Raw genomic sequence first — 27,536 nt, 5'->3', positions numbered from 1 at the left:
CATATTCCATGACCGATTATTCTGTTCTGGGTCATGAAGAGGCTGGAGTTTACCACAGAAAAAGTCAGGGACATAGAAACTCCTCGCAGAAAAGCCGCAGACAAGATTCAAACTGGCAACACCTCTGTGAGCCAGCAGTGACAAATACCGCACAACTGTCCCACCCACACTTATTATCATCTTCAATAAACGAGACAAAGTAATAATAAAATTCCTCAGCTCCAGTATGTATTGTCTAAAGCTCATTGTTTATTGATGCTTCACGGGAGAAAAGTTGTTTTTGCGCAACTGTAAGTGAAACCAAGCTCAGGAGGTATGACGCAATTGTTCTCAGAAGATAGATTTTCCGAATTCCAGGTGAGAAAAATCAACCGTAACTCTGACTGGAAACATCAGGTTTCTCACCAATGCTGACCTCACAATCCAATATGGCTTCCACAAACACAAAACACAGTAATCAGCTGTTATTTTGCACTTCTGATGGTTTGTGTCTCATTAAATCAGTCACAAACAGAATGCTTTGGTTGATCATTTCATAAACATGTTATCACAATGAAATGTGTGAAACGAGTTAGTCTGAACCCTGAACAAAACAATAAGCATTAGTTCTCCATATTATATCTGGAACATAGTTAGGCTGCTTGTGACGTCATTCCTGGATTCTAGTTCCAGCTCCCAAAGTACTGTAAATGGAATATCCAGCAAACATTCCCAACCTTAGAACAAAACTCTGGGTGTTAGGTATAAAAAAAGGCATGTTTTAAAGTGTCCGTGCTTATGTGGCCACAAAGGATCTTGTTGTTTACAGAGATCATTATCCACAGCTGTGGTCATGGGGTTTTAGTGGGTGAAATATTAAGAAGCAAGTATAATCAAGTAAATATGATCACAGGACACTTTTACAGCTGACCTCAGAAAAAAAAGAAGAAAAGCAACAAAAAGAGGCTGCAGTGCTATTGATTAAGACAACACAGCTTTGTCTGTCTCTGCAGGCCTCTTCACTTCAACGCTCTTAGCGAGACACCAAGGAAAAATCATTTTTGACCAACACAGGAGGGTCAACTTTCATTCCTTGGTACCTGACTGCAGTCTGCCACTCATCAACAAGCAGCTGGCTTCTTTCTTCAAACTGTAACACGATTTCTTTAAGCAGCAAGTTTTGGCCTTTTACATTTTTTTTTTTTTTAAACTTCATTGACTTTCATAAACACACAAAACTAAAGGGCACGGTGGATTTTTCAAACAATTCAGCCTCCCTAGTGATTAAATTATCCCTGTTTGAGTTGTATAAATCCAATTTATCAACAAATACAAAAGGATACTACACAATTAGAGGCAAACTGAGAAAACAAAACCAAAAAAAAAACAACCCACCAATATAAATAGTGAAACCAGTCGTTTGAGGAGACAACATAATATGAAAATACTCTTTAACGAGATGTGGGCATTCAATAAACTGACAAAAACTTCTGCAGGAGGTTGGGGTGAGGAGTCCGCAATCATTTTCTTTCTGATGTGGTGGGGGTTAGCGAGGAGAGCTGGGGATCACTTCCCGACTAAGACAGTGGGACCTCAGAGAACGCCCTTAATTTTATTTGTTCCACTTGATGGTCATAAAGGAGTCATACTCCCTGATCTACCATAAAGTCAGCAGGTTTCAGGGAGTCATGCCCTGCTTTACATCCAGCCCTCTCTTCTTTGAAGCTGGACATTTATGTTGCCCCGGGCCAGGAAATGTGCACACTGGGGACATTTATTTAACAAGTAATAAAATGTATGTGATAAAATGAATGGAACAGTTAAATCTGCTGTTAATGAGAGGCAGAAATCAAGATGATGGTCTGCTGAGAGGAATGATTACTTAGGTAAAGAAGAGGCTAAATCATACAGCTAAAGAGTCCATAAAACAATTACTGTATTTGCTTTTAAACTATATGGTTAATGATTTCAGCCCTTTTTTTAAGCAAATAATAATAGTGTAGGAATTCCATGCTTTTCTGCTCGAAAATATCATAATTATAACTGAGTCTGATACAATGTCCTAATTCAGTTCTTTCAATATATTCCACCTGTTGAAATATTTATCTAGATGAAAATTAAATAACAAGGAAAATATTTTATGCATTAAGTCGTGGTGACAATTTGACCTTCATTTGCACCAAGTAGAGCAGTTATGTGGCACTAAATCTAACAAATGAGTCGATTTTGAGAAAAATTAATTAAATGTGACCTTAAATTTATGAAATTTTTTAGTCATATTAAATAACTGAATAGAAAAGTCAAATAAGTAGTGGAAAACTATTTTATTTGCACTGATTATGATAAATGACTCAATTCAAGCTTTACCTTTCTCACCACCCATCAAGGTTCCCCTCCTTGCTTTGACCAGTCAGGGCTTGGATAAAACACATCTGGGGTGATATCCTGAACTTAGCTCCTTTGGGTCATGTGGGCTGTGGGTTAAGGGGGGTCTTTGTAGACTGGGGTTTCTCCCTTCAGACACCATCAGATCTCATCAGATTAGTATCTGATGGTGTCCGAAGGCAAACACCTCGGCTGTGTTCTTTGAGCCTCTTCTAAGCAATATTTGCGAGTCCCACTGCTGGCGGGTGGGGCTGTGGAAGAGTTATCACCATGTCTGGGGAGAGATTGGTCTGTAAAAATATTTACAGAGGTGGAAAGATGAGCAGTTTTACTCACTTTCACCTTCCAGGTGTCAAAATATTTTTGTTTCATGCTGAAAATGAAATTAACGTGTCTCATTAATCAGATTCTTTTCTTTCGACTCTAATTGCAAAAATCACCCACAGCGCACCTCCTGTTCCTGTGTTTTGTCTCGTGAAGACTTTAACGCAGCGGTGCGGCTGTTAACAGTCTCCACAACCTAGCAAATATTTGATCTCACATTCTTTAACACGTTCTCTAATAGCCATATGCTTTTAAAACAAATGGGTTTCTGCTCCTCCTCCTCCCCGTCTCATCCCACCACCGTCACTACAGCTAAATCCAACATTCGTGTTTGAGATTGGGGGGGAGCGTTTAACACAAGGTTGTTATCCCAGAAACCAGTCATGCAGTTAATTGTTTGTTGTACAAGGAAAAGGCAAGCTAGATCACAAATCTAACTGGCGTCCATTCATATTTTTACACCTCTCTGTTACCAAAACGATAAGGTTTTGCCAATGGAAGGAAAGTTATTAAATTCTCCAAAGAGAGGTGAGAACAGATAATGTTTGCAGGAGTTTAAAGAGCCCCCTTGACGGCACTTTACTTTTATGGTGTGAATAATAGAACTCGCTGCTTGTGCCATGTTCACATCAGGTCATGACTGCAGTTTCTACTGTAAAGAGTGGCTGTGGTTCGTATCCTCCTGGTTGCACCTGTTTTTCAGCGAGGCTGAAGAGCCCCAGAGCCACAGGGCCCGATCTGGAGAGAGGCACCTGAAATAGCTTGACGATGAGTCAGAGAAGGGAAAATGTACCTACAGGGTAGTTCAACCCCTCATAGCTAGAAAAACAAGTGTCTGTTTGTCAGATCACATCTTTTAGGTCAGCAGCTTTTGGGCATTAGTGCAAACAGGAGCACACTCTGGAGTTTGTTAGCCAGAGTTCAGTTTTGACTGTATCCCTTAAGGCATCGTGCTTTTTGTAGTCTAATCTCTTTTTTGCTGCAAGACAGCATATGGCAACAAAACGTAGCCAGAGGAAAGCTATTTAATCCTTGATGGCAAGCACCCCAGAATTCAAGGAGGTCGTCAAAGTAAATTTGATCTTTTTGTGGAAACCAGTTTGAAAAATTTAGATATCAAGCTGGCACCCTGCAGAGGATCTGTGATCGAGCAGTATGATCACATCTTCGTTTTATCTCAAGCTATACGTTTTATGGCATGTGTTTTAGGCACTGCGCCTTCACACTTAAACTTAACACACTTCAGCAAAGAAAAAGAGAAGAAGAAGAAGAAAAACAGCGTCACAGGCCCCTCAGAGGGTATAACAAGTGAGTGCAGATCAATATAGGCAGTATGTGTTAAATTTCAAGATTGTTTGATGTCTGAACAGGTTCACTGGGAACAGGTTCAGGCCTGATGCAGCGGCTGAGTCACCTCCTCCTTTTTACATCTTCATAACACGAGTCGGCGCGAGCTTGATTAAATATCATTTACTTTTGTGATTGTCATTCTGTTTGAAGCGCGTGACAATCTTTAAATCCCTCCGAGTCACCTTCCCCCAGCTGAAAGCAACAGCGAGCCTCGCAGATGAAAAGCAACTTGGAAGATGCCAAAAGAATTATACAAAACGTCATTTATTTTAAAAAAAAAAAAGTGTCATAAAAATAGGGTAATATCAAAAGCATTCAGCATCACAGTTTTCACTGTTGATATACAATCATCTCAGTCACACTTACATTCAGTATATAAAAATATAAAAAGGAACCTTTGGCTGAAAAATACATAGTATTGCAGAGTAAAAATGAGGCACTTGTTTTGCTATTTGAGTGCTGGCAAACTGTTTCTACAGACTGTGCAAAAGTTATGATAATCTCCCTAAATCTAAGGTTTCACTTGTTCCCTATGGAGCAATGGCTTTTACACTGGTTATACTCATGCTGCCAATCGTAATGCACCTTTTTGGTATTGCTTGCATGAAAAAAAAGTGGATAACAGCCGCTGAAAGACGTTGGTACAAACACTGAAGATAACATTGTGAAGGAAACTTTCTAAACATGCAGAAAGTGCATGAATGGCACAGGTAGGTTTAGTACATGGTTCGACAAAGCTCAACACTGATTGCAATCACAGGAACACTGATTGAAACGAGAAGCGAGGGAGTGCTGAGCAAATTTCTCACTATGAAATGAAATGGACCGGTAGTGGAAAAAAAATAAAACCCAACAAAAAAAAAACTGTCTGCATATTTGTGAGCAAACCCAACCCCCCCTCCCTCTGCTTTGGTGTGACTCTCTGACACCTTTCCTGGGCTTGAAAAAATAAAGAAACACACAGAGAGAGAGAGAGAGAGCTGAGGAGGGGGGTTGTCGGTGGTTTCTGGTGACGGAAAAGTATCCCAGCTTCAGTGTGCTGCGCAACAACCAGATTCCTCATGCTTGTGCAGAAGGGACATCCTGGAGAAGGTTTTGGAGCAGTTCTTGCATTGGTACTTTTTCACATCCGAATGGGTCTGTAGGTGAGCCCTGAGATTAGACCTGTCTGCGAACGCCCTGTTGCAATGAGGGCAGGAGAAAGGCTTCTCACCTGTGGAGGCAGACATGAAGAAGGAGACTTTATTAACAACTCCACACAGCTGCATTTGCATCAGTCACTGTGAGATGTGGGCACAGACTGGCACACAATGTAGTAGAAGTTACGGGGGGGGGGGTCAATTTACTTTAAAGCTGCGTAAGGGGATTTAGGGTGGCTGTTAAAATCAAGTAATCTGACTCAGTGACGACAAAATCAAAAGCTGCCCCTTCACTGAAGAGGCCCACCTCCTTCCAGCCACTCACCCGTGTGCGTCCTGATGTGTCCTTGGAGCAGCCACGGTCTGGAGAAAGCCTTCCCGCATATTTTGCAAACACAAGGCAAGGTGTGAGTCCTGATGTGCATTTTAAGAGCTCCCAGACTAACGTACTCCTTCTCGCAGTACTTGCAGCTGAAGGATTTCCGCGCCTGGGCGTCGCAGTGCAGCTGTTTGTGCTTGAGCAGTCCAGAGTACGTGGAGTAGGATTTGCTGCACAGACCGCACTGGAACTTTTCCGCCTCCACGCCGCTCGGGTCCGTCAGTTTGGGCAGCAGCCGCTCGTCCTCGTCGCTCCTCGGGCTCTCCGAGCCGCTGTGGTCCTTGGAGGAGGAGGTGTCGGACAGGGACGACGGGTAGCCGGAGATGGGGGAGAGGTCACTGGGCAGCGGGGACAGCGGCAGGCTGCTGGTGGTCCACACCGTGATGGGGCTGTACGCCGCCGGGCTCAGGATCTCCGGCTGGGGGATGACAGAGATGGGGAGGCCCTTGTAGAAGTGCGGCGTGATGAACACTAAAGGAAAAAAAAAAGAAAGGCGTTATCTCATCCCTTTTGAGTTAAAGAGGCACAGATCAACTTCTACAAACAAGAACTGACAAAAAAAAAAAAAAAAAAAAAAAAACTTCATAAAGTTACTCTGCTGCTTCCTTAAAACAAACTAACAAAAAAGCTTACCTGTTGGGCTTTCCAGCTCACTATAATTTGGCTTCTTTGCGGAGTTTATATGTTTCTTGACCAAAAAGGACCGTGGCATCTTGAAAAACAAAAGAACAAACTTTTGGGCAAACTTTTTTTTCCGCCTCAGCAAGTAATCAGCAGCCTTGTAGTTTGTTGCGTAAAAGACAGAAATCCTTATAACTCAAGTCCAGCGGAGCGTCATGGTACGTCGCCGCGTTCTTGGAAACAGTGCTGTAAAAGAGCTGTAAATACTCCCTATATCAGGTGCATAGGAGGAGCCATCCACTTCCATTTACATATGCTGGGACCTCAAACCAATTAAATTTCGCCCTGACTGCCGAGCTTCGGCAGCAAAGCTTTTAGCCTGTAGGAAGGTCCTCAACTGTGTGGGCAGGCTCACACTCCCCATTTCTTCCAGTAAGACAGGTGCTTTCTGCAAGACTTGTGTTCCAGGGATGCATGCATGAAATCAGTTGGCATCCTAAGTGAAATAAGAGCAGCAGGAACACATTTAGGTGCCAGCGGTTTTTAAAAAAAAATTAATGCAGGGAAAGAAGCTCACTCAAGACCGAGGTGCTGGCAGGAGGAAATTAGCAACACAAAAGAAATAGGTGGATTATTTAAAATACCACACGTACTGCAATCACTGCTCTAAGCGTGCACTGATGAGTGTTGTGTTCTGAGACCTCTTTGGGACTTGATTATGCTGTGGCTAAGGGCGGCATATTGGAACACACAAAATGACATAAGTTCACATTAAACATAAATCACTGCAGGGTGCATGAGAACCACCAACTTCATGGGTACTATCCACTTTCTCCATCCAGCAGTGCAGTTGTATGTAAGGAAGGCTAAGTGTTTTTTTTCCGCCAACAGTGCAATAAGGTTCTCCCTTCTTGAAGATGTAAATTTAAGTGTAGCCCCTTTCAAGGTCAGCATGATAATCAGATTTTTATCCCTGCTGCTGAACTGGACACAGAGGCAAACTTAGCAGTGTACGCCCCCTTGTGTTGGAGTCAGTTTTTCTGAGGGAGGGTTTGTTGGACTTCTTAGGTGACAAGGCAGAAATAAAAGGGCACATAAAGGCTTAGCCATGGCAACGTTGAAAACCAACAACCTGGAGCAGCTTGATTGGCTGGGTCAGCAGATAGAAAAAGCTCCCTCTGTCTGGGGGCATGCCTTAAGTTAATTGTGAACTGCTTATCTTATCTAGAAAGCATAATTGTAGATCAGGAATAGCTTTCCTTTTGTGCCATCTTGGATTATAAAAAGGAAAGGGAAGGTTATCTGCACATAATAACTCCTGGCTACTGTCACAGATTCAGTGCTTCGTATATGGCAAGCGCGATATGGGAGGAATAGTGAGTGGTGGGGTGTTTTGCTGGTGAACCAGTTGTGCACTCTTCAGGAAAAAAGCTTTGAAATCAAAACCAACCAAACCACAGGATAAGCAGAGCATGCATAGGCAGGTGAAAGATGCCTCCTTGCAGTTTTTATGCTTCACCTCTGTTTCCTGGATGCTGTTTTACTGATGAAGGGAGAATAAGAGCATGCAGCATGAACTCTCATCATATCACATTCTCACATCCGACATTCTCTCGGTTTTGGGGGTCAGAAATGAATCAAAATGGCTTTGAATTCTTGGTTTGTTTTGCAAATATAAACGGATAATGTGCTACACTATCTGAGCACCATCATGTTCCAGTCATTTTAATTTACATAGACGTGTTGGGTTTTGTATTTAAACTTGTTTTTGCTCATTATCATTATATCCCGAAACACTGAATCTCCAATTAGTGTTAGGAGCTGACTGACTAGAATGGGGAAACGCTCTCTTTTTATCCTGTTTTCTTTTTCATCTCTTGTCTTACTAAATGTAATCCTGTTTATTTGCATTTGTTTATTTTTAGTCTGTTTTTTCTCTTTTTTTGTGTGAAACCATTTAGGCTCACACCTACCCCGCAGAAGCTTGTGTTTACATTTAATCCACATATAGAAAGTGAGTGTATGTAGGTGTCTGTGCATACTGAAGATGGTCGCCACAGCTAAGCAACCTTAGCAAAGACACAAATGGCGTTAACCCAGCCAATTAAAGATTTGTGTGGTAGTTGCTGAACATCATCCCCATCACATACTCTGAGTGCTACACATTATATGATATTATTGCTCAAAACCCTTCGTGTCCACCTCAACCCAACAAGGAGAACACAATCCAAACATAATTACAGAAATCTCTCATGTGAAATAACTGCATTGTACCTAATTTTGGCGTATTTTTGGATGTTTGTGTCCAGCCTCGTTGCTCGCATTTCCAGCCTGATTCAAAAACTGTATTTAGAAACATATTTTCCTGCTCTCTCCGTTTGTTTGAAGAGAGTAGGGACAGAAATGAGTCCGTAACATTTTCTGTTGTTATTAAACCCAGACTCTATTTTTTTGGCTGAGTCCAGTGATCTCTGCTCAGATCTAGCATCATTTTTGGGATATGTAAGCCTAATAGCAGGTATGAATTAGCTTCAGTTTGCTAATGGATCACTATTAAGCCATTTGGAGAAACAGAGCATGATATTGTTTTCTGTCGAGGTGTGAAGCCACTGAGAGCATTTATTTATTACCTCCGATCACACCATTGCCCTTGGCATAGATAACCCTGGGAACAGCTGTGGGCTGAAGAACCAATACATAGCAGTCTACTGCAGCAGATTTGAACCTTAATTAACAAGCCTTAATTAAAAGAGTGCTGCCTCAGACAGTAATGTGCTCCTGCTCCTCAATGCATGAACAGCCTGCGCTGCGACGTGCAGCTCAGGTTGGTAACTTAAAACGTCAGATGATTCGAGTCGCCTCAGCTGGCACGGAGACAGCATAGGAAATGAGATGCACCTGGTCAGAGTGCTCAGCTGCTCACGAGAGGACCCCATGGTGAGTCCAGATACTACACTGAGTGACTGAACACATGTACCTTGTGTTCACTCACTGACGGCACAAAATGAGTCAGAAGCGTCTGACTCATTTTGAAACATAATCTCTCCTTCTTATCACGAGCATTTTGGCCCAACTAAAGACCTTTTAGCGGGTTTTTGTACACCCAGATATTAAAAAAACAACAGTTCTAACACAGGTGGAAGAAAGTGGTCCTGATGACATTTTAGATTGCATGTGTGACAAGTCCCGGTTAAAAACAACACCAAGGTTTCTTACTTTAGTACTGGAGGTCAAGTAAATGCCAGTCTGGATTTGAATCCATTATTTAAGAGGACGTTTGACTTTCATTCATATCCTGAAGACCTAAAGTCACCAGGACCACTCCTTACATAACCTTATATCCTTACACAACCTTCTTAACCTGAATCCTGATGTTAAACCAAGTCAACAACCTAAACTATTTCAGATTTAATAAAAATAGAACTTGATTTTTGTGACTAACAAAAAGACAGATTTATGTTCATGCCCTGACCTTAACCATCATGACTAATTTATCACCTCATATCCTCAACTTCCACCCTGAAACTGCTCTTTAATTATAAATAAAGTGAGTGACAACTTCTCAATCCGAAGCTCCACAAATATTAATAAAAAGAAAAGAAAATCTAAGCTTTAATTTTTTTATTTGCTATCAAACAGCCCTGAAGAACTGCAGTGTAAACAATAAAAAATAACAAGGCAGGCTTTGTCTTATTATTATTTTATTTTTTATTTTTTTGTTCTTTAACCTGTAAGTAATGTGTGACAGAGCGGCAGGAAACTGTGCAGGAAGAAAGTCGGCTTATGTAAAATTAATGGTCCCAGAGTTGTGCGGGTGTCTTAGGTTTTAGAAACGCAGCGCCTGAACGCACCGCGCCTGAACGCACCGCGCGCCGCGCCGCGCGTGATTTCCAGCTTCAGTCCTGTTTGTTGGCAGCAGCAGCAGCAGCGGCGGCACGATGCGCGACGGAGACAACAAGGAGAAGGTCGGAGCTGCGAAACCGGACCCTCTGCCAGAGATGTCGACGGAGAGGAATCCCTGAAAGCAACACTAGTTTCCCAGGACAGAACAGGGGAGGGCAAAATGGGCTTTATGTGCTGCCGCTGCCTCATCCGTCGCCTTTTCTGCACACCACAGTGTTGTAGTGGACCTGGATGCCGTGTGGGCGATGCTGCCACAAGGGATTTATTGTGATTTCGCGGAGATCTTTAAGCAACCGTTGCATCAACTAAAATAAAATGAAATAAATAAAGGCGTCAGATGAAGGACATGAGTAAAAACAAGGGGGAATCTAAGACATCACCACCTGTTACCAGAAAATCAGGTAAGCCTCATAAACCTATGTAGTTTTTACATTGCCTTATTGATTATTCCAACAAGCATCCATTAAATGAAACATTAACCTATGCACTTTTTCTTTTACATAATTTACTTTATTGTTGCACCAGGATTCATTTACCTTTATGATCCAAACGAAAATAAATCCCATTTTCAACCTCTAATAGTTAGATTTCTGCGGAGCTCTGAGTGGAACTTGCATGAAAACACAGACTCTTTAGCAGAAGATTAGCAGGGAATATGTGGGCTTGCACAAACCTTTTTTCATTGCATCAGTGCAGGTACACAGGCAGCAACCGCAGCTCCTCAAGCCAGTGCAGTGGCAGCAGACCTCTTTTCATCCACACAGTGCTATTCAGCTGCCTTGAAGTAGCCTCTCTACACTGGATGCCAATCACAAGCATCATCCCTCCCTGGGTAAAGAAAAAAAAAAAGAGAGAGAGAGGGAGAGAGAGAATTTTATAGTCATTCACAAATCACTCATGAGTCCTGTGCCTTATTTCTCGATCCTTCGCAGCTTGGAAGAAGCATCAAGGCAGTGTCCATCTGTGAGAGAGCCGAGGAGTAATTCAGCCTGCTGCTGCTTCTGCTTCTGGCCCTTTATTATTCTTGCAGAAAACTCCTGAATCCTTCAGTGTTTCAGGCAATTTATGATGCTTCTCTTACAGTAAACTGTTGTGGCACTGTGCTGTTCCCCCCCACACAACCCCCCTCCTTGATGGACAATCAGAGCAGCTGAGATTTACCAAGCAGGCTTGACTTCAGTGCCTGTCAGGTGCTGGCATACGGAGATGAGCTGATTTATTCACCGGACACAGATCAGGTGCAGTTTGATGTACTCAAAGGCTCCTCTTCCTGCATAAAAGGAAAGACATTGAGATGTCTGTTGCTTCCCTTCCCCCCATCTTTTTTCTGCTTATGTCTTAAATCAAAGAGCAGTTTGGCCAAGTGACAGGGCTACACAGGCTGAAGATAAAAAAAAAAGACTAGATAAAGAAAAAAAAAAGTGAAATGGTCTTTCTCTTGTCTGACAACTTCTTTTGAAACCTGTCAAAGTCTTGCAGTCTGGATCTAAAAGGAGCCTGTACGCGCAGTCAAACACATCCATGGCCTAAAGTTGACACACATCCTTAATGGTTTGGAAACAACATCTGCTCTTCGCAACCAAATGCTCCTCTGTGCTCATCAGTAATCTGCTTTCTCTCCTCCCAGTAAATCCCACTGGATAATTTAAAAAAATCCAGAGCAGTTAAACATCTTGAAATCTATTAGCGAGATCAGCAGTCCTAGGGCGTCACTAAAAGCAGAGAATGTGCACATTGACATCAATTTTGTATGTTAACACATTCAAAGGGCTGTTCCACTCCCCCAGCAACACCCAGCAGCTTGATATGTAACTGAGCTGCTCTAAATTTTCAAGGGTTACACTTTTCAGTGCTCCAAATTAAGCAGAAGTGCATTTTTGTAATGCCACATGGCTTTATTCAGTGACCTGTTTTAATCATGAAAATGAGCTCCGTTCTGAATTTAATACATAAAAAGAACTTGGGAGAAGCCACAACGAAAAATCAGGAAGGCAAAATCAGGTTGATAAAAGGTAAAAAGTTCATATTTATCCTAATTTCCTGAGTTTTAAAGACTACAATGTGCATCTGAAAGGCTGGACATCTTCATTACAAGAGCTCTGCGGTAAGAGGAAAAAAAAAGCGTAACACCTGATGTTTCTTTGGGGGTTTTTATAGCAACTGTTTGGTCAGCCATCCATACAAACTGCTCCAGATGTTAAATTCGTGGAGGAGGAGCAGTGTGTCTTTACTGCAGAGTGATGTACGAGCGGCACAAATAAAAGAAACTGTAGATTTTCCTCTCAGGAAGGAGGCTGTGCGGGGAAAAATATATTAGCGGTCCGTGCCACAAAGTCACTGTCATGCAACAAGAAAACCATTAGTCTGTCCTAACGGGGACTGGAGGCTAATGAAGCGAACGCACATCCAACTCTTCACAGTGGGGAAGACACAACTCTCATTGATATGCGCCTCATAGCCCGGCCGATCTGATTTAGAGGTTCAGGACTGCAACACAGACCTACTCGCTTAAAGCTGCACAAACGTGGGTGATGAGTGCCCCGTAAAAACCAATATGGGGTTAGATTTTCACAGTGATAAATGATTGCTTAACGTATGACAAAACACGCTTCCAACTATAGAGTTACTCCAGCAGAGGCTTTCTGTTGAGGGTGAGTGGTGTTTGCTTTGCACCTCTGTAAGTAGCCCATGCTGGACAATTTTGGGTCACAGTTGATTAATGTGTGGAGTCTGCTTGTTCGTTAAGCACTGCTGCTTTGACTCAAACTAAAGTAGCAGCTCAGCCTTGATAGTTCACACAGTAATCTCCATTATTGTGTTTCCATTTAATATTTTCAATCTAATAAAGCAGTAGATTGGAACCTAAAATAGCTCCGGGCAGCTTCGAACTGACGGAAGTTGTTCTTTAAGTAGGAAAATGAACAACACGGCCATTATAGCTCGGCTAACTTGAACGGCTGCAAAATTGTTTAGACCACAGGTTCATAGCAACTCATCAGTGGCAACATCAACTCAAAAAGCACACAACATTAAGAGAAAAACTGAGATAAGTTTGTCAATGTTGGTTTGTCGAGCTTTAGGCTGAACTGGAGAAATCTGCAGAGCTGTTTTCACCCAAGAATCAATCAGTCAGTCAATCAATCAACTTTATTTCTATAGCACATTTTAAAAAACCACAGGGGTAACCAAAGTGCTGCACAATAGATTAAAACAATAAGAAGAAAAAAAACACACAAAGACATACACATACAGGTTCACGGCAGGTGCGTTTTAAGGTGCCAAACAAGACAAAAATCACGGTGTGTTAAAAGTCAAAGAATAAAAGTGTGTTTTTAAAAGAGATTTAAAAAACAGCAAGAGAGGAGGCCTGTCTGACACTCAAGGGTGAATTGTTCCAGAGCTTGGGAGCAACAACAAAAAGAGCAAACACTGCACCCAAGTAGGACCAAGTAGGTACCAGCATTGGAGGACTGGCACAAAGATGTTTGCAGGAACTTTTAAAGAACTCAGTATTTCTGGTGTAACGTTTTAGTGATTCATACAACCAAAGGTTTATTGTATGTAGTAGTGGATCAGTTTGGTAAAACCGACTTCACACTGAGTTAAGGCTTGGCTAAACTTTCTGTGACCTACACAATCTATTAGAACATGTCTGGATCAGGACAAATTTGGAAAACCTCCTTCAGCCTGAAGGGAACGATGACTGCTGCACTCTTGGTACACACCAGTTTTTTTCTCCTGCTTTTTTCTGCGTCTACGTTCCTTAATTCTTTTCACATTTGACTTTTCAAAATACAAATTGTCTGTTTGAACAAATTAGATTTGTTTCCAGAAGGTTAACTGTGTCCTCAAACAACAGTAAAGTTAAAAGTACAATGCCGAATAGCAAATGTCAACTTGACCAAGCCACTTCAGTGCGTCCGTGCCCCTCATAATGCAGCCGCTGTCACCACGGTCCCCCACACTTCACCCAGAAACTAGATAAATGCCACTGAGACGATCTGAACCACCATGACCTCGTTACGGATATTTTGTGCAAACTATCCTGGATTTATTACACGATATCTGCTTAATGAGGAGCCCACTGTGTTCCTAACGTGCAGCCGAAGACCTCAACAAAACCCTGCTAGGATCATCCATGTTCTGGCTAATTTTTTCCTTTTGTAGCAAAGCCTTTATCTGGTGTGAAGGAGGCCTGACAAACAACAAAACACATGACTGCAGTAAAATATGATGATTAGTTTCTCATGCTGTGGGGCCGCAATGCTACCTCTTATCCAGCTGAATATAAAACTAGAAGAATAACAATAAAAACAGAGTATTACCTTTACAGGGAAAATATGATGGAGAAACAGCTATAAACAGTTTAAATGTCCACAATATCAGTATTGCAACAGACTGCTTGGGCTTCAGTAAATCTCAAGCTGTTGTATTTCTGGGGTCATGCCTTTACGCTCTGCCTGTCGGTATGTTTGACCAATCAGATGGATCCTCACTGTCCAAAACGCCACTTTAGAGATGCTGTGTTAATAGAAAGGAAAGGGTGGAGGGATGAAAACATTAGTTAATCACAGCTAATATTGATATCACAATAACTATTAACTATAATATCATAACTTCACGTTTTCCTAAAATTGAGCAGCCCTTCTTTGAGATTAGGTACTCGTTTCAGGACAACTACCTGAAAAAGAAAGAATTATTAAAACAGAAAAAAGAGACGGATTTAACTTTAAGGAGCCGTAAAGAAGTTCTTTCACATTTCATAATAATCTTTGTACTTTTATGTTTAGGCCAAGACTGCTTCTGTCCATCAGTAGTATTTTTGTTTGCTCCACAATGGGCCATTACTTGTCACACCAGCTCTTTTGAAGCAAATCTAAGTAAGAGCTGATGAATAAATCTTGTGGTTTCATTGGATCATCAAACTGTTGGCAAAGACTCCATTTTCTCTCTCTATCTCCATCTCCAATTGATTTCGAGTTAGTGTCAACTTCTGACCAATACTATAGTCTGAAACCACATTCTCTCCTTAGATGTGACAATTATACTATATACAATTATACTGCGTTACTTTTTTGTGAAAAAGTTAGAAACTGCTTCTGAAAATAAGCATTCAAAACTTACATAGAACTTCCAGGAAATAAAACAAACTTATGAAATTGTTAAATGTTGTGTTAAACTCTGTTAAAATCTTTATCCCTTTGAGGTTTAAAATTCAGCTTGTTTCCAAGCAATTAGCCTGAGCAGTTTTCTGTAGTTTCCTGCTTTGTATTCAGTCAGTAAGCGCATGCGTTCCTCAAATGTGTATCATTTCAATGTAGTCAGCCTTCAGCAAAATGCTGAGCTTTTTAATCCTTTCATGTACTCAGCACACAGCATGGTGCCATTCCCAAATCCCAATGTCTTTATTTCTGCAAGGCAACTCTAGCTTGACGGGCTAAAATACCCAAATGTCTTCATGCCTATGTTAGGATCTTTTATGTGCATGCATGGAATAAAAAGTCAAAATAATTCAGTGGGGCACAAAGGCTGAATGTTCAGTTTCATGTACAGATGATGTGTCATCTGTTCAAAAAAAAAAAGTTACAGTCAAGCTACAGAACCTCTCAGCAGCCAATATGCAGCAGCATCTAATTCCTTTATTGTTTATCATCAGGTTCATTGTATCTCTGCGTCTGCTCTGATATTCAGTCATATAACAGTTTGTAAAATGATCCCTGCTGATTTAAACTGGCACCTACCTGATATCTGGTGGTTCCCTGCAGCCAAAAAACATACATCAGCGTCAGGAAGGTCAGGATCTCAGTCTATAAACGTGTCTGTCACTAATTTATTTCTCTGTCTATCATTCATGCGCATTTGGCATAAAGAGCGCTGCTTGCTGTGCCCTGAGCCTCAGGTATTGACTCACGAGGTAATGAAAGACTTTTTTTTTCTTTCTTTGACAAATGCAACAGAAGAACTGAAAACACGATGAGACCCTCTGTACATCTCTCAGGAATCGATCCTGAATGTAATCTGAATAAGAAAAAGAAGAAGTCGCACCTCTTGTGGCACACAAAACATCCCCTGTTGAATACAAGATGTTCTTCCGCAAATGTTCAAACTGCTGCCTCTTGATATGAGCCTGTTCTCTGCTGGAGTAACTCTGAGGGATGAGCTCATTAACTTGTCAGGGGAAGAGAAACCATCACAGAGCAATTTTACCACATATCCTTTTGATTAAAAGTACGAGAAACTGAGATGACTAAAAAACAGGGGCATCTTCTTGTGCTTTCTGAAAATCTATATATAAATTTAAAGTGACCATATCAGGGTTTGGGAGCACATTTTAAAAGGCAGCACCCCAAATTTCTACAGAATTTTATTTAAAAATAAGAAATATAAGCAATAAGTTTTAGATTTATGGTTTAAAAGGTGTAGAAAATTCAACATTTCAAACATTTAAAAGTTGCTTTTCTTCAGTCAGTTTAACTATTTTATATTTTTAATGCAGCCAGTTAAAAAACAGACTTTTACTTGGTGTAAAGAAACTTTTATATATGTTTTTGTCCATAATAAGTTGTGATTTCCTTTTTAGCTCTTAAGCTCAAGGAGGAAAAACAGGATATTTTTTGAGCAGCAGAGATACGAAATATTCACAACTTTTACTAAATAAAATATTGTTTGTCCCAAATTAAATTTTAACTAAATATTAGTCATTTAAATGTCTACAGCAAGACACAGCTATGGCTCTCAGTTTATTATTTCAGTACAGGAAGGTTGTTAAGTAAAATCCAGACATTACCATGGAAGAATAAGTCTATTTAGCTGCCATCAAAAATACAGAACTAACTGGCCAAACATTGTTTCAGACTAAATGAACAGTTTCATTCATAACTAAATAGCTATGTTAGCAACAAAAAGCTAAAAATGTCAAAATAACAAAATAATAATCATGTAATAGAAGACATTATTAGTCTTGTTAGAGAGATTCTTGATCCATATTGGTTCGGGGTAGTTTGATGGATGATCTCTATTAAAGCCAATCAGATGGGAGGAGAGAAGAAAGGCTGTGTTTTATATCTTTAGAGAAAGTAACTTTCACATCCAGGAGTTCACACACACATATGAATCCAGCATATAAGCAAGTAACTTTGGTGTTATTATCTTCATGAATGATTAGGTTCATGAGGATGATGCCAACCAACACTGAAGAAGTTTTTGAAGAATGAAGGACGAAGCAGCGTTGATTTCTGAATCAGGACTCTTTATGTCAGTGCTCTGAAGCCATGGTTCTTAAAAAGGGGTCCCATTAAAACAGCAAGTGTGAGGACTTGAGATCAGATATAATTTAAAACAATTGATAAACCAGATACATATAATCATTTTATGATTATAGTGACTATAGTCATAAATAGATACAAATAGCACAATGATTATTGAGGCTGTCTGTGACCATTATGTGCTTATTTAATTAGCCTATTAGAAATGCTCATGTGCTTTGATCATTTATAGTTAGTGCTGCAAATCTTTGAAATTGTTGTTGGTAAGTCTGAAAGTAAAAAGTCTGGGAATCACTGTGCTAAAGGATTCATGGGGAGGGTTAATCCTAGAACTAAAGATGGACCTACAATTGAAAATGTAGGTACATTTATTCACAATACTTTTCAATAAACAGTTGATTATAATGCAGCAAACCTGAAATAATAGCAAGTTCAGTTATCCTAATTCTAAGCATTTTTTTTATTCCTAGAACTGAAAATTTGCAGCTTTGCAGAAGTAAAAAGGTGTACAAAAAATGTATTGAATTGATTTCAAACTGGTCACTTGAATATAGTACTCTCTAGAGTCCTTTAAATGTCTGTGGCTAAATCAAATATTTGTACAAAATATGTCCAGTGCATCAGTTATATAATATAGATAGCAAAATGTTGAACATCCATATCATACCTTGTAGTGAAACCTAATTTTTATGTCTTTATTTAGCCAGAAAATAAAGGAGAAAAACTATGATTGCTGCATTAATTTTGACCTTTAAGTGTAAAATCACAATTTTTCTGTTGCTATATCAAGATAAAACTATGAGAAAAAAAGATCCATCTACAAATATGTATATTAGCTCCCTCATTATAATTAGCAGTACTATCTTGGTTTGCTGTGCGTATGCAGCTTCTGTTCTTATTCTTGTTTGATAATTACATTTATTGCATTTGACACATAAGCTATTTTAGGTGACTGCTATGATTTTGGTTGGGTCTATCTGTAAGTTACCCAAAGCTGCCCACCTCTCAGTTCTCAGTTCATAATTCTTAAAAGAAGAACCTGATAAATTAGAAAACTTCAAATAGACTGTGTGAATGATGATCAGTCATCTTTATCTTTATTTCATGCATTCGGAGATTTTTGACTGGAGATGTGCTCCAAAAAGTGCTCTATATTTCTAGCAAGTTAAAAGTGTGATCGCTCATCAAAAGTCCAAACAACGTGAAAAGTAGAACTTTTTTTTTTTTTTTTTTTCTGGGGGAAGGGTGATTTATTTAGAAGCTGAAGAAGAAAGACAGACAGGCATCAAAAGAGTCTGGCTGCTGACAACAAAAATGTAATTTTCTAACATCAACTGGCAGATAGTGTGACATTTTGTCACTGCAGTGCTGTTGCTTTTGTTCAGGACTGGTCTGGGATGCTGTAATTTTAAAATGACATAATGTCCGACATCATCGCTTAAAAAAAACATAAAAAAAATAAAAAACAATCTTATGTACCCTATGTTCTGGGTCACAAAGCATGTGAACAAACAGCGGAGTGAATAAAACCCATCTCAATTTTTGAGTGGTAAAACTACATTTGCGGGAGCACAATGCAGACAGCTGCTCCACCTGCGAGTGCCACCGACCATTTATCATCCTGCACGGGCCGCAGCTGTCCTCAGCTCTGAGAGATGGAGATGTCATGCTGCAATCTCCACATCATCCAGGCGATCTCACTCTGCTCCTCTCTCCCTGTTTGTTGCCTTTGTGTCAAAGACGGGAGCATTATTGGAAACACAAGGCTTAGCAAATTGGTAGGACGGAGAATATCTGATGGCGTTATTGTAAAAAAAAAAAAGAGAGCAATGCTGAGTCAACTTGAATGGCACAAAAGGTTCAGACTTTTTAATCTTTGAGTTCTTGCGGAGAAAAAGAAGGAAGTGCTGGCATGTGACAGGATCTACGGGAGGCCTTGTTAAGACAAAGTGCTCAGCTCAGAGCTGCAGAGACGTCTTTCAGCTGACCATGTGCAGACATTCATTTTTAAAGCAGCTCCGCAAATTATATCAGGACTGCTCTGACATCCATCACACAGGGAGCAGGGCGAAACAAAAGCTCAGAGGAAACTCCCAGTTAGTATTTCAAATTCAGTGAAGCTCCCAAAAATAAAGCAATGGAGCACAAATAGTCAAAAAATAATGCTAGAGATTCAAAAGTTTGCAAAATGATGTTTTAATTTATTTCTTCAATAATGCTTCATTTTTTATTTGGGTTTTATGAAACAATGTTTAGTGTTTTAATATAATACCACAAGTAAAACAGGATATTTTTACATTTAAAAGACTAAAACCTGCTTCTTTGATTTTTTACTTTTTTCACAAGAAAGCAACCAAATGATCATCAGAACCTATAAGGCCTTTCTGTAGTTTTTGTTCTGTAACTAAATCTGCTCGCAGTTGTGTTTTGTCTACATTTATTTTACACATAGTATAGTCAGAAGTGCAGGAGTCTTGCTAGTTATGATTTTGGCACCTGATATGTAGATACCTAATGGATAGAGGCTTTAGTTTGTAGATTTTCGTGCAAGTTTCTTGATTAATTTTCTTGTTTAAATTTAAGACCTGTGCCAAACGATGTTGTTTCAATATAATCTATCATTTATTTAGTTAACCCTCCCTTGTGAATTGTTACATTTTGGGAATTGAAAATGCACAATTAGATAGTTTAGATGTTAAAAAAAGAGTTATTATTTTATTGTCCATGGACCCTGTTTCTTTCTGTAGGGTGATCAAATAACTAAAGTGTTTTTGTTCAATTTATTAATGATGAAAATTAATGTAAAAACGATAACATGTTTGATACACTCAATGGGCTGTGCATATTGCAGATAAAGTGTCTAACTTTGTAAAATCTTTAATGCATTTTATTTTAATGGAATTTTCCAAACTTCCACAAACTGTTGGTTTAGGTTATTTTACTTTTGGCAAGAATGAATTTTTGCAGCTTTAGTTTTTCAATGGTAGTTTCCATTATATTCTATTGAAATTCTGACACTTGAACTTTTTTTTCTGTTTTGCATAAAAATGATAAAAGAATAACCTGAACTTGACCCACATGTGCAATCAGACTTATAAAAAAACAACCTCTGTGACTCAATTCTGCCTTGCTTTCTTCTGATTTTTTCACCACTGGCTAAATCTTACCTAAAAAGCATACAGTATTTCTTAGAGTGATGACTTTTGAAAGAGGAAAGCAAGCCAAAATGTGGGACATCTTCTCAATTTCTGTAGGACGAGAGACAAGGGATTAAAAATGCTGTTCGGTTTCACAGAAAGAGGGCTACCTGGTCACCCTGTTCTCTTCACGAGAAATATATATGTATCTATTTAGTCCTGACACACTGCTGCCCTATTATGAAGAAAAATACACCCTGTGGTAATGTAACACATTTCAATAACCTGTAATTGGTATTGGTGAAACAATAAAAATTATCGATCGACACAGGAAATGTAAAACAGCCTCCAAACTCCACCTTGAGTGCCAGAGCCAGAACTTGTGTGATCTGCTAGAGCTCAAAGTATGAGTTGGAGATGACTCACAGCTACTACAGCACCAAATCTTAGCTCGATATCTGTAAAACAAACAAACAATGAAACAACTAATATATTACCATTTTAAAATTAGCAGTGGTAGGCATCTTAAATTGTGATGACTCTAGAAGTTTATCAGTTGTAGAAGACCAGAAATCCATTTCCTGGTTCATGAGATATTTTGCTAACAGACACACAAGCAATTACATGATTTCCCTGTCATAGTGGTGGTCGATAATTATTTGAAATGAACAATTCATTACAAAAAAAAATGGCATGAATTTGGACTGATGGCTAATCTATCCAAGACTGGTTACTATGGCAATTTTTGCTAAAATCTGACCTAAATGGGAGGGATGCTTGGAAAAATCTTTTATTTTTGTCTTGAGAAACAGACATAGAAAAAACCCCAAACACTTTTTATTTTAATTCAAAACTGATTAAAAAAACAACAAGTCTTATTAACATTCCCTTAATGTGACACATATTCAAAGAACAGCTGAGATAAAAACACTATACCAATCAGAAGTGCATTCGTAGTTCTGCTGAAGTAGATATTTTTCTGTCACATAAAAGATTTGTTCTCTGTATTCCTGTAGAACAATGATCATAGTAGCAACACTACAGTCCAACAGAAAGGTGGCATTGAGCCAACAATGGGTACTAACGAGGAGCATTTCTCAAGGGTCGGCTGTTGGAATTTATTACATGTAGTGAAAAATAAATCATTTCTGATCATTATTTAGAAATCCAAGAAAACAGAAGAATGAGAGTTAATTACATTTTTTCACTCGTGCGCATGAATCCACAGGTTTTTGTGAGGGGAAGTGCTTGAGGAGATCCTTCATCGAGAAGCAAATTTCTAGTTTTGTGTTTGAGTATCCTTTTTTCACTCCTAGGTGCTTATTTGGCAAATAGAGCTTGGAATTGCTTCTGATTCAACACCCCACATACATGCAGTAGTCGCACTGAAAACACTCCTGTCTGTATTGCTGGCAAACGCAGATGACATATTTTCAGTCCCAATCGGAAGCATGTAATCAACAACATTCAGACTTACGATTTTTTTCTCTTTCCTTTTCAGTTCTCAAGTTTGCATCATAACAGAATGATACCTTAGCATCATCCTGCTTCGGGAGAGAATCCTCACCAAACTGTAGCCTCAATCTGCTCCCGAGCATTAACTCCACTGGGAATAACACCGCTTACACATACAGCCAGCCAGGACAAGTGACAGCGCTGCACTCCCACCACCCAAATCTGACAGCCATGATCCGCAGAGGCCCCCTGCTACGGCTCAGATCAGGGATCAGCTCGCTGCTCGATGGCTAGACCTCTGCACTCAATGAGCTGGGGGCCTTTCTGCTGAGGTAAGTCTCAGTCTTCCTCTGCAGCTCAGGTTCTCTCCTTCGAGTGTGAGCCATTCTCCTCTCCTGCACTTGTTTAGTCGAGTCAAGTGGCAGTCGCGGCTGATTAAAACTGATGCTCTGTGTAGCTCAGGCTTTCGCAGAGCACTCCTCAAACCTCCACAGAACGCAACAGGATGATTCAAACGTGTTATTTGTTATTGATCCTTAACTTTTTTAACCACAACTCCTCCGTGGTGGTTCTTATATCGTCTCTCATTCCTCCGCGGCTCAGTGACAAGCCGTCAGACACGCTAACACAGTTCATTTCAGGGAGGATGGATTCAATATTGAAACATTTATCAGGATACCTTGGCTCTCACCTTTGCTAATAAATTATTCATCAATGCTTAATGGTCTCCAGTTTTCTCCAGAAAATTGCTCCGTGGAGGTTTTTAGCCCTGTTAAGTTTAGAAGAGGCACATTTAATTGAAAAAAATCTATTTCCCTGCATTGTCTGCATTCCATATGAGAAATACTGGTGGATAATGAGTATAGGCATCCTGCTAACAATGCTGAATTAACTCAGCTGTGTGCTTTTGCTGCATGACTCGGTTGTGTCATTAAGCATTTGTCCCCACAGTCTAACTCGGGCTTGCTTTTCTCCGTTGCAGATTCTCTCACTGCATTGTAGCACATGGATTTCAAGACTTCGAATGAAGAGGTTGGTAGGATTTAATCAATGATACAATTGTTGGTGATTATAGAAAGTGCCCAGCCATTTGAAAGAAGTAGAAAACAGCCCTCAGACTGGAACAGCTCTCTTTTCTTCATCACAATTTAGCTTTGGGTTTTTGTGTTAGGAGCTCGCCTAGTTTGAAATCTTAAACACTAAGAAAAGGTAGAGTTGATGGATGAGCTGTGGACATCCCGGACATTAACTTGCCCAATCACAAGTAAACGGCCCTGTGTGAATTAGTTCATAGCTTATATAAAAGTTTGCATATTCCTGGATGGAGCGATAATGTTTTTTCTCGTATCTGCATGTGTGTTTTTGTGCATGTTTGTTTGTTGATGCCATAAGCAAAATATCTTATAAATCACTGAACAGATTTGAATGAAATTTCCAGAAAGTAATCACTGGGTTGACATCTACGACTGATTAACTTCTGGACTCACCAATTCAAGTTGGCCACAGCCAACTGACCTTGGGAAACTCAAAAATGGCTGTAATTCATCCAATTTTATAGTTAGTGAGCTAAAATTTTATGTAGTAGTAGCTGAGCGTCTCCAACACATACTTTGAGAGCAACATCTTTGCTTAAAACCTTGGCATTATATGTTGGAATCAACCATGTTTATCTGTTAGCAAAATACAGTATCTCTTAAACCACTGGAAAGAGTTCAGTAAAGTTTAATCAGTTGTAAAGATATTGAGCTAAAATTTGGTGTGATAGTGTCTGAGAGTCATCGTCAACACATACACCAAGAGCTAACAGACTATGTAAGATCATATGAGAGACCACAATATCACGAGATTACACATAACATTATTTTCCTGGCATGAAAGGCAGCGGGCGATATGCATTCCTTTAAGGAGTTCTAGGCCTTTAATTTTTTTAATGCGTCTATAAATAAAATGGACTTTGGCTTTGACTCGAAATCAATAAGATTTTGTGAAAAGATCTCCGGCTCTACATACCAACAAAACCCTATCACACAGAAGAATATGACTCACATTCAGCTGCGAGGAATCACACAGGTCCTCCTATCCAGAATTACATTCAGAAGCATGTCAAAGACCCAGACATCAGTCTGACACTATTCATATCAACCGGAATCATGTATGTTTGCTGTGTGAGAGACATAACCGAAGCCAAATATATGAAACGATTGATGTTATGTTGGCCAGCTCTGTGTGAGTGCATCTCTGCCGACGAAACACACAAACTGAAGCTTTTAAACCCTGCATTTTTTTATAATGGGTCAGTTTGTGTGCAGAAATGGAAAAACAAAGAATAATGAAGAACAAGAAAAAGTACCCAGTTTGGACTGCAACAAACATTTTCCTCCTTTTAGGTGCTACACGTGTACTTTACTACAGCTTATGAAAATAAAATCCCAGTTTTAAAGGCTTTAAATATAAGGAAAACAATTTGCAGTCCTTTGGATATACGGACTCCGTTTTAGATCTGGGTTTTGTTCACTGTTACTACAAAGAAGGGTTTTTGTACATCCAGTCATTTGGAGTCTATTAAACAAATACAATTTATTTGTCAGTAAACAAGCAGCCCTCATTCACCCAGAGGAAACCATTTGATCATTTAATGAGGCTCAGGGCACATTCATCTTTAGAGGATCTCAGCCCAGACTACCTCTGAATGTGACTGATCAGGTCTCAGTTCTTCACCGATGCGTTCACTGTCCACTCCTTAATGCTCACTGTGAACGAGGCCCGTGGGGCTGTTTTTAGAAAGAGGCCGGTGCTATTTCATTGATCAAAAAGCATAATGTCATAAAAAGAAAGAAAGAAAAAAAAAACCACAACAACAACAACAACAAAACTTTACTTTCAAACCACTTTGAAAGACTGGAAGCAAGTTGTCTTCCTAAAGACGGCTTTTATTCTCACTCCTGGGGCCTCATTTATAGAACTAACTTATCTTCAATGTTGACAGAAAATCGTTGTCTAACTGGTTGTTTAAAACGCTACACTCCAACACAGAAACATTCCTATCTCTAAGAAAAGTTTGGCCCTGACATGCACTATTCCTTCTGCTGCTTATGTGTAAATGTTGAGCTTTATAAAATCTAATGGGAATAATCCACGAAGAGTGAATAAATAATTACCAGAGCCAAGATTTTACATATAAAATTTCATTTTTCCTTTTGTTGATTGAGGTCAGAACATTTGTATCCATATCAGCCACACTTGTGTCTTTCTGCTCCACCTCATTCACTGCAGCAAACCTTCTATTTAGTTTCTAGGATAATATGTTTCCTCACTTTAATCTCCTATCACTGCCAAAAAATTTAGCTTTCCCCCCTCTGATGCAAATCCTGATTCATATTCTTCGTTTTTGTTGCATGATATGAGGGGAGAATTACAAGCAAATGCTGTCAGTTTAATTTGATTTGTGTCTAACAGATCACAGCTGTGAAAATTTAGAAGTTTTTTTTTTTCTTTTCTCAATCTTTTTTTTAAAGTAGCAACAGAAGGAATAATTTGAAGAGTACATTCAAGCTGCACCAGAACAAAAAAATTCAGTTTTGCTCCCGGTTTAAAATAAGATGTCCCCTGCACGCCTTGTCTGGTCTCTGAACTGTAATGCGTTCTCTGTCAGATTGAAGATGACAGTGCAGATAGCTCTGTTGGAGGGAGTGACAGTTCAGCTCCAAACAGGATGGAAGATAAAGCTAATTATTTGCAATAGAAGAGTACAGCAGGTCAGGTGACACGTAGACACCTGCCTGACCTGGTTAATTTGCAGCCCGGACTGTCCTCATTTTGTTCAGCTAATGATGCTTACACAGACACACATTATTTCAAATAATATGAATTAATGCCTCCCTCGTTTCATTTCTCACACGGCAGCCACAGGCGGAGGCTCGTTTCTTTACGTTCCTCATCACGACTGCTCCATAACACAGTATGCGCCATAAACTGACTCCACTTTGAGTCTGACCTCGCGTTTCAGAGGTGCTCTTTCTACGAACGGCAGCAATGCAGCTGATTGTCCTGTCCACTGATCTATCCCAGGTGACAGGGATGCTGACATGGGTGGCTTTCTTCCACTAGCAGTCTTGTCAGGTGAAGGTGCTTCTTTTATTCAGACCCCTTTTTTTTTTTTTTTTTTAAGTCAAGGACGGGACCAGCATCACAATTAGCCCTGGAGGAGGAAGGATATGCAGAATGCAAATTTATGCAGATTAGCATGTTTTAAAGGGATCATTGGAAACACACACACAGCCCTGACGCTTGCTTAATTTAAAGCAGACAAATTCAAATGTGCAGGGTGGGCTTGACTTTATTTTTCGCTTTCACAGCTTCTTGATTTGTCATCTTCATCTGCACTCTTCGCATAAATGAGATGATATAATCTGAGCTTCTTTGTCTCTGGATAAAGCACACGGGAAGCACAATCCTTCTATTTTTGCAATATTTAAAACCATTAATACATTTCCTTTTTTGCCTTTTCTGATTTATGTGTGTATATTACTATAAATGTGGTTATTTGTTTTGTCATTAGCAGCAACAGTTAAAGTCGTAATAATGAAAATCACAGACACACAAAACTAATTTCCATGTCCCATCCTGCAACGAGTACTCTCAATGACATTTCATTTCATGGCCAGTTAATTTAGTCACGGAGAGATGATGAATGATTTTATCTGTCTGACTGTCCGCAGACAAAGACTGGGATTTATTTGATGCAAGAAGGTAATGAGGAGCCATTTAATATTCGACTACACTTGGCCAAAGACATTCTGACCATTCAGGAACAAGACGTCATCTGTGTGTCGGGAGAACCTTTCTATTCCAGCGTAAGTGACCCAGTCAATGTCGTGATTCTCTCTGTGCTGGTGGCAGGTCTTCATCAGTCTTAATAATGAAATCTAGTCATTAGCGAGTGATTCACCTGCTGATCTTGTTGCGTTGAGTAGATCTCACTTGTCATCCCATTAGACAGTTTTTCCTTCACATAAATAAATGCACATTTTCCCATGAAAGGAGCTTGTCTGAGATCAAAGTCTATGGCCTTTTGTCAAATTAAAATTTATTTATTTTGCTGGATAAAGACAAATTAAGGTTTGTGTCTTTGGAAACACTGCTACTAATCAGTGAAAAGGGGAAAGGAATTGCCATGCAAACAAAACTCTGCCATGCCAAATAAGGACGTTTTAGGCTCACAGGCTGAGTTAAATTTCACATCAGAATAAAACTTTACTGCATAGCCAGACGACTGAGAGAGCTTATGTTTCATTTGCTCTGGCAGAATGTGTCTGGCCTTCCTCCTGTTCAAGCAGATTTCCACTCAGCTATGCTGGGGTCGGCCAGCTATTTATCTGGCGGGGGTTTGATAAGACCGAGAAGTGACGCGCTTCAACGGCAATACATCAGACGTTTCAGCGTTCTCATTGGTTACATAAAGACACACTGATGCGTGGTTCCACTGAAAAGCATTAAACAGCCGAGAAGGTTCAGACTCACTCCATCTGCAAACTTTATATCTAATGGAACAAACTGCTATGTTGCCTCGCTGGATATAGATTGTTAAACAGAGATCCTA

General features: G+C 39.8%; 2 protein-coding genes across 2 annotated transcripts in view; one reads left to right on the top strand and one right to left on the bottom strand.

The window, feature by feature from the left end:
• Positions 1–4,283: 4,283 nt before the first annotated feature.
• On the bottom strand, positions 4,284–6,498 carry snai2 (snail family zinc finger 2). Its single transcript, XM_017425949.3, has 3 exons — positions 6,190–6,498; positions 5,503–6,027; positions 4,284–5,251 (listed from the first exon to the last, which is right to left on the bottom strand). The coding sequence occupies exons 1-3, from the start codon at positions 6,266–6,268 to the stop codon at positions 5,070–5,072; spliced, it is 786 nt and encodes a 261-aa protein (XP_017281438.1). The 5' UTR covers positions 6,269–6,498; the 3' UTR covers positions 4,284–5,069.
• Positions 6,499–9,966: 3,468 nt separating this feature from the next.
• sntg1 (syntrophin, gamma 1) overlaps positions 9,967–27,536 on the top strand; it is a 50,903-nt gene continuing 33,333 nt past the window's right edge. The window contains exons 1-4 of the mRNA XM_017425912.3: positions 9,967–10,481; positions 21,984–22,269; positions 22,920–22,969; positions 26,656–26,790. Coding sequence (XP_017281401.1) covers positions 22,943–22,969; positions 26,656–26,790 — 162 coding nt within the window. The 5' untranslated portion in view covers positions 9,967–10,481; positions 21,984–22,269; positions 22,920–22,942. The remainder of the gene's footprint in view (positions 10,482–21,983; positions 22,270–22,919; positions 22,970–26,655; positions 26,791–27,536) is intronic.

The sequence above is a fragment of the Kryptolebias marmoratus genome, linkage group LG20 (genome assembly GCF_001649575.2).
Source record: "Kryptolebias marmoratus isolate JLee-2015 linkage group LG20, ASM164957v2, whole genome shotgun sequence".
Classification (NCBI taxonomy): domain Eukaryota; kingdom Metazoa; phylum Chordata; class Actinopteri; order Cyprinodontiformes; family Rivulidae; genus Kryptolebias; species Kryptolebias marmoratus.
The sequence above is the reverse complement of the archived record's forward strand: the minus strand, read 5'-3'. Positions and strand labels throughout refer to the sequence as shown.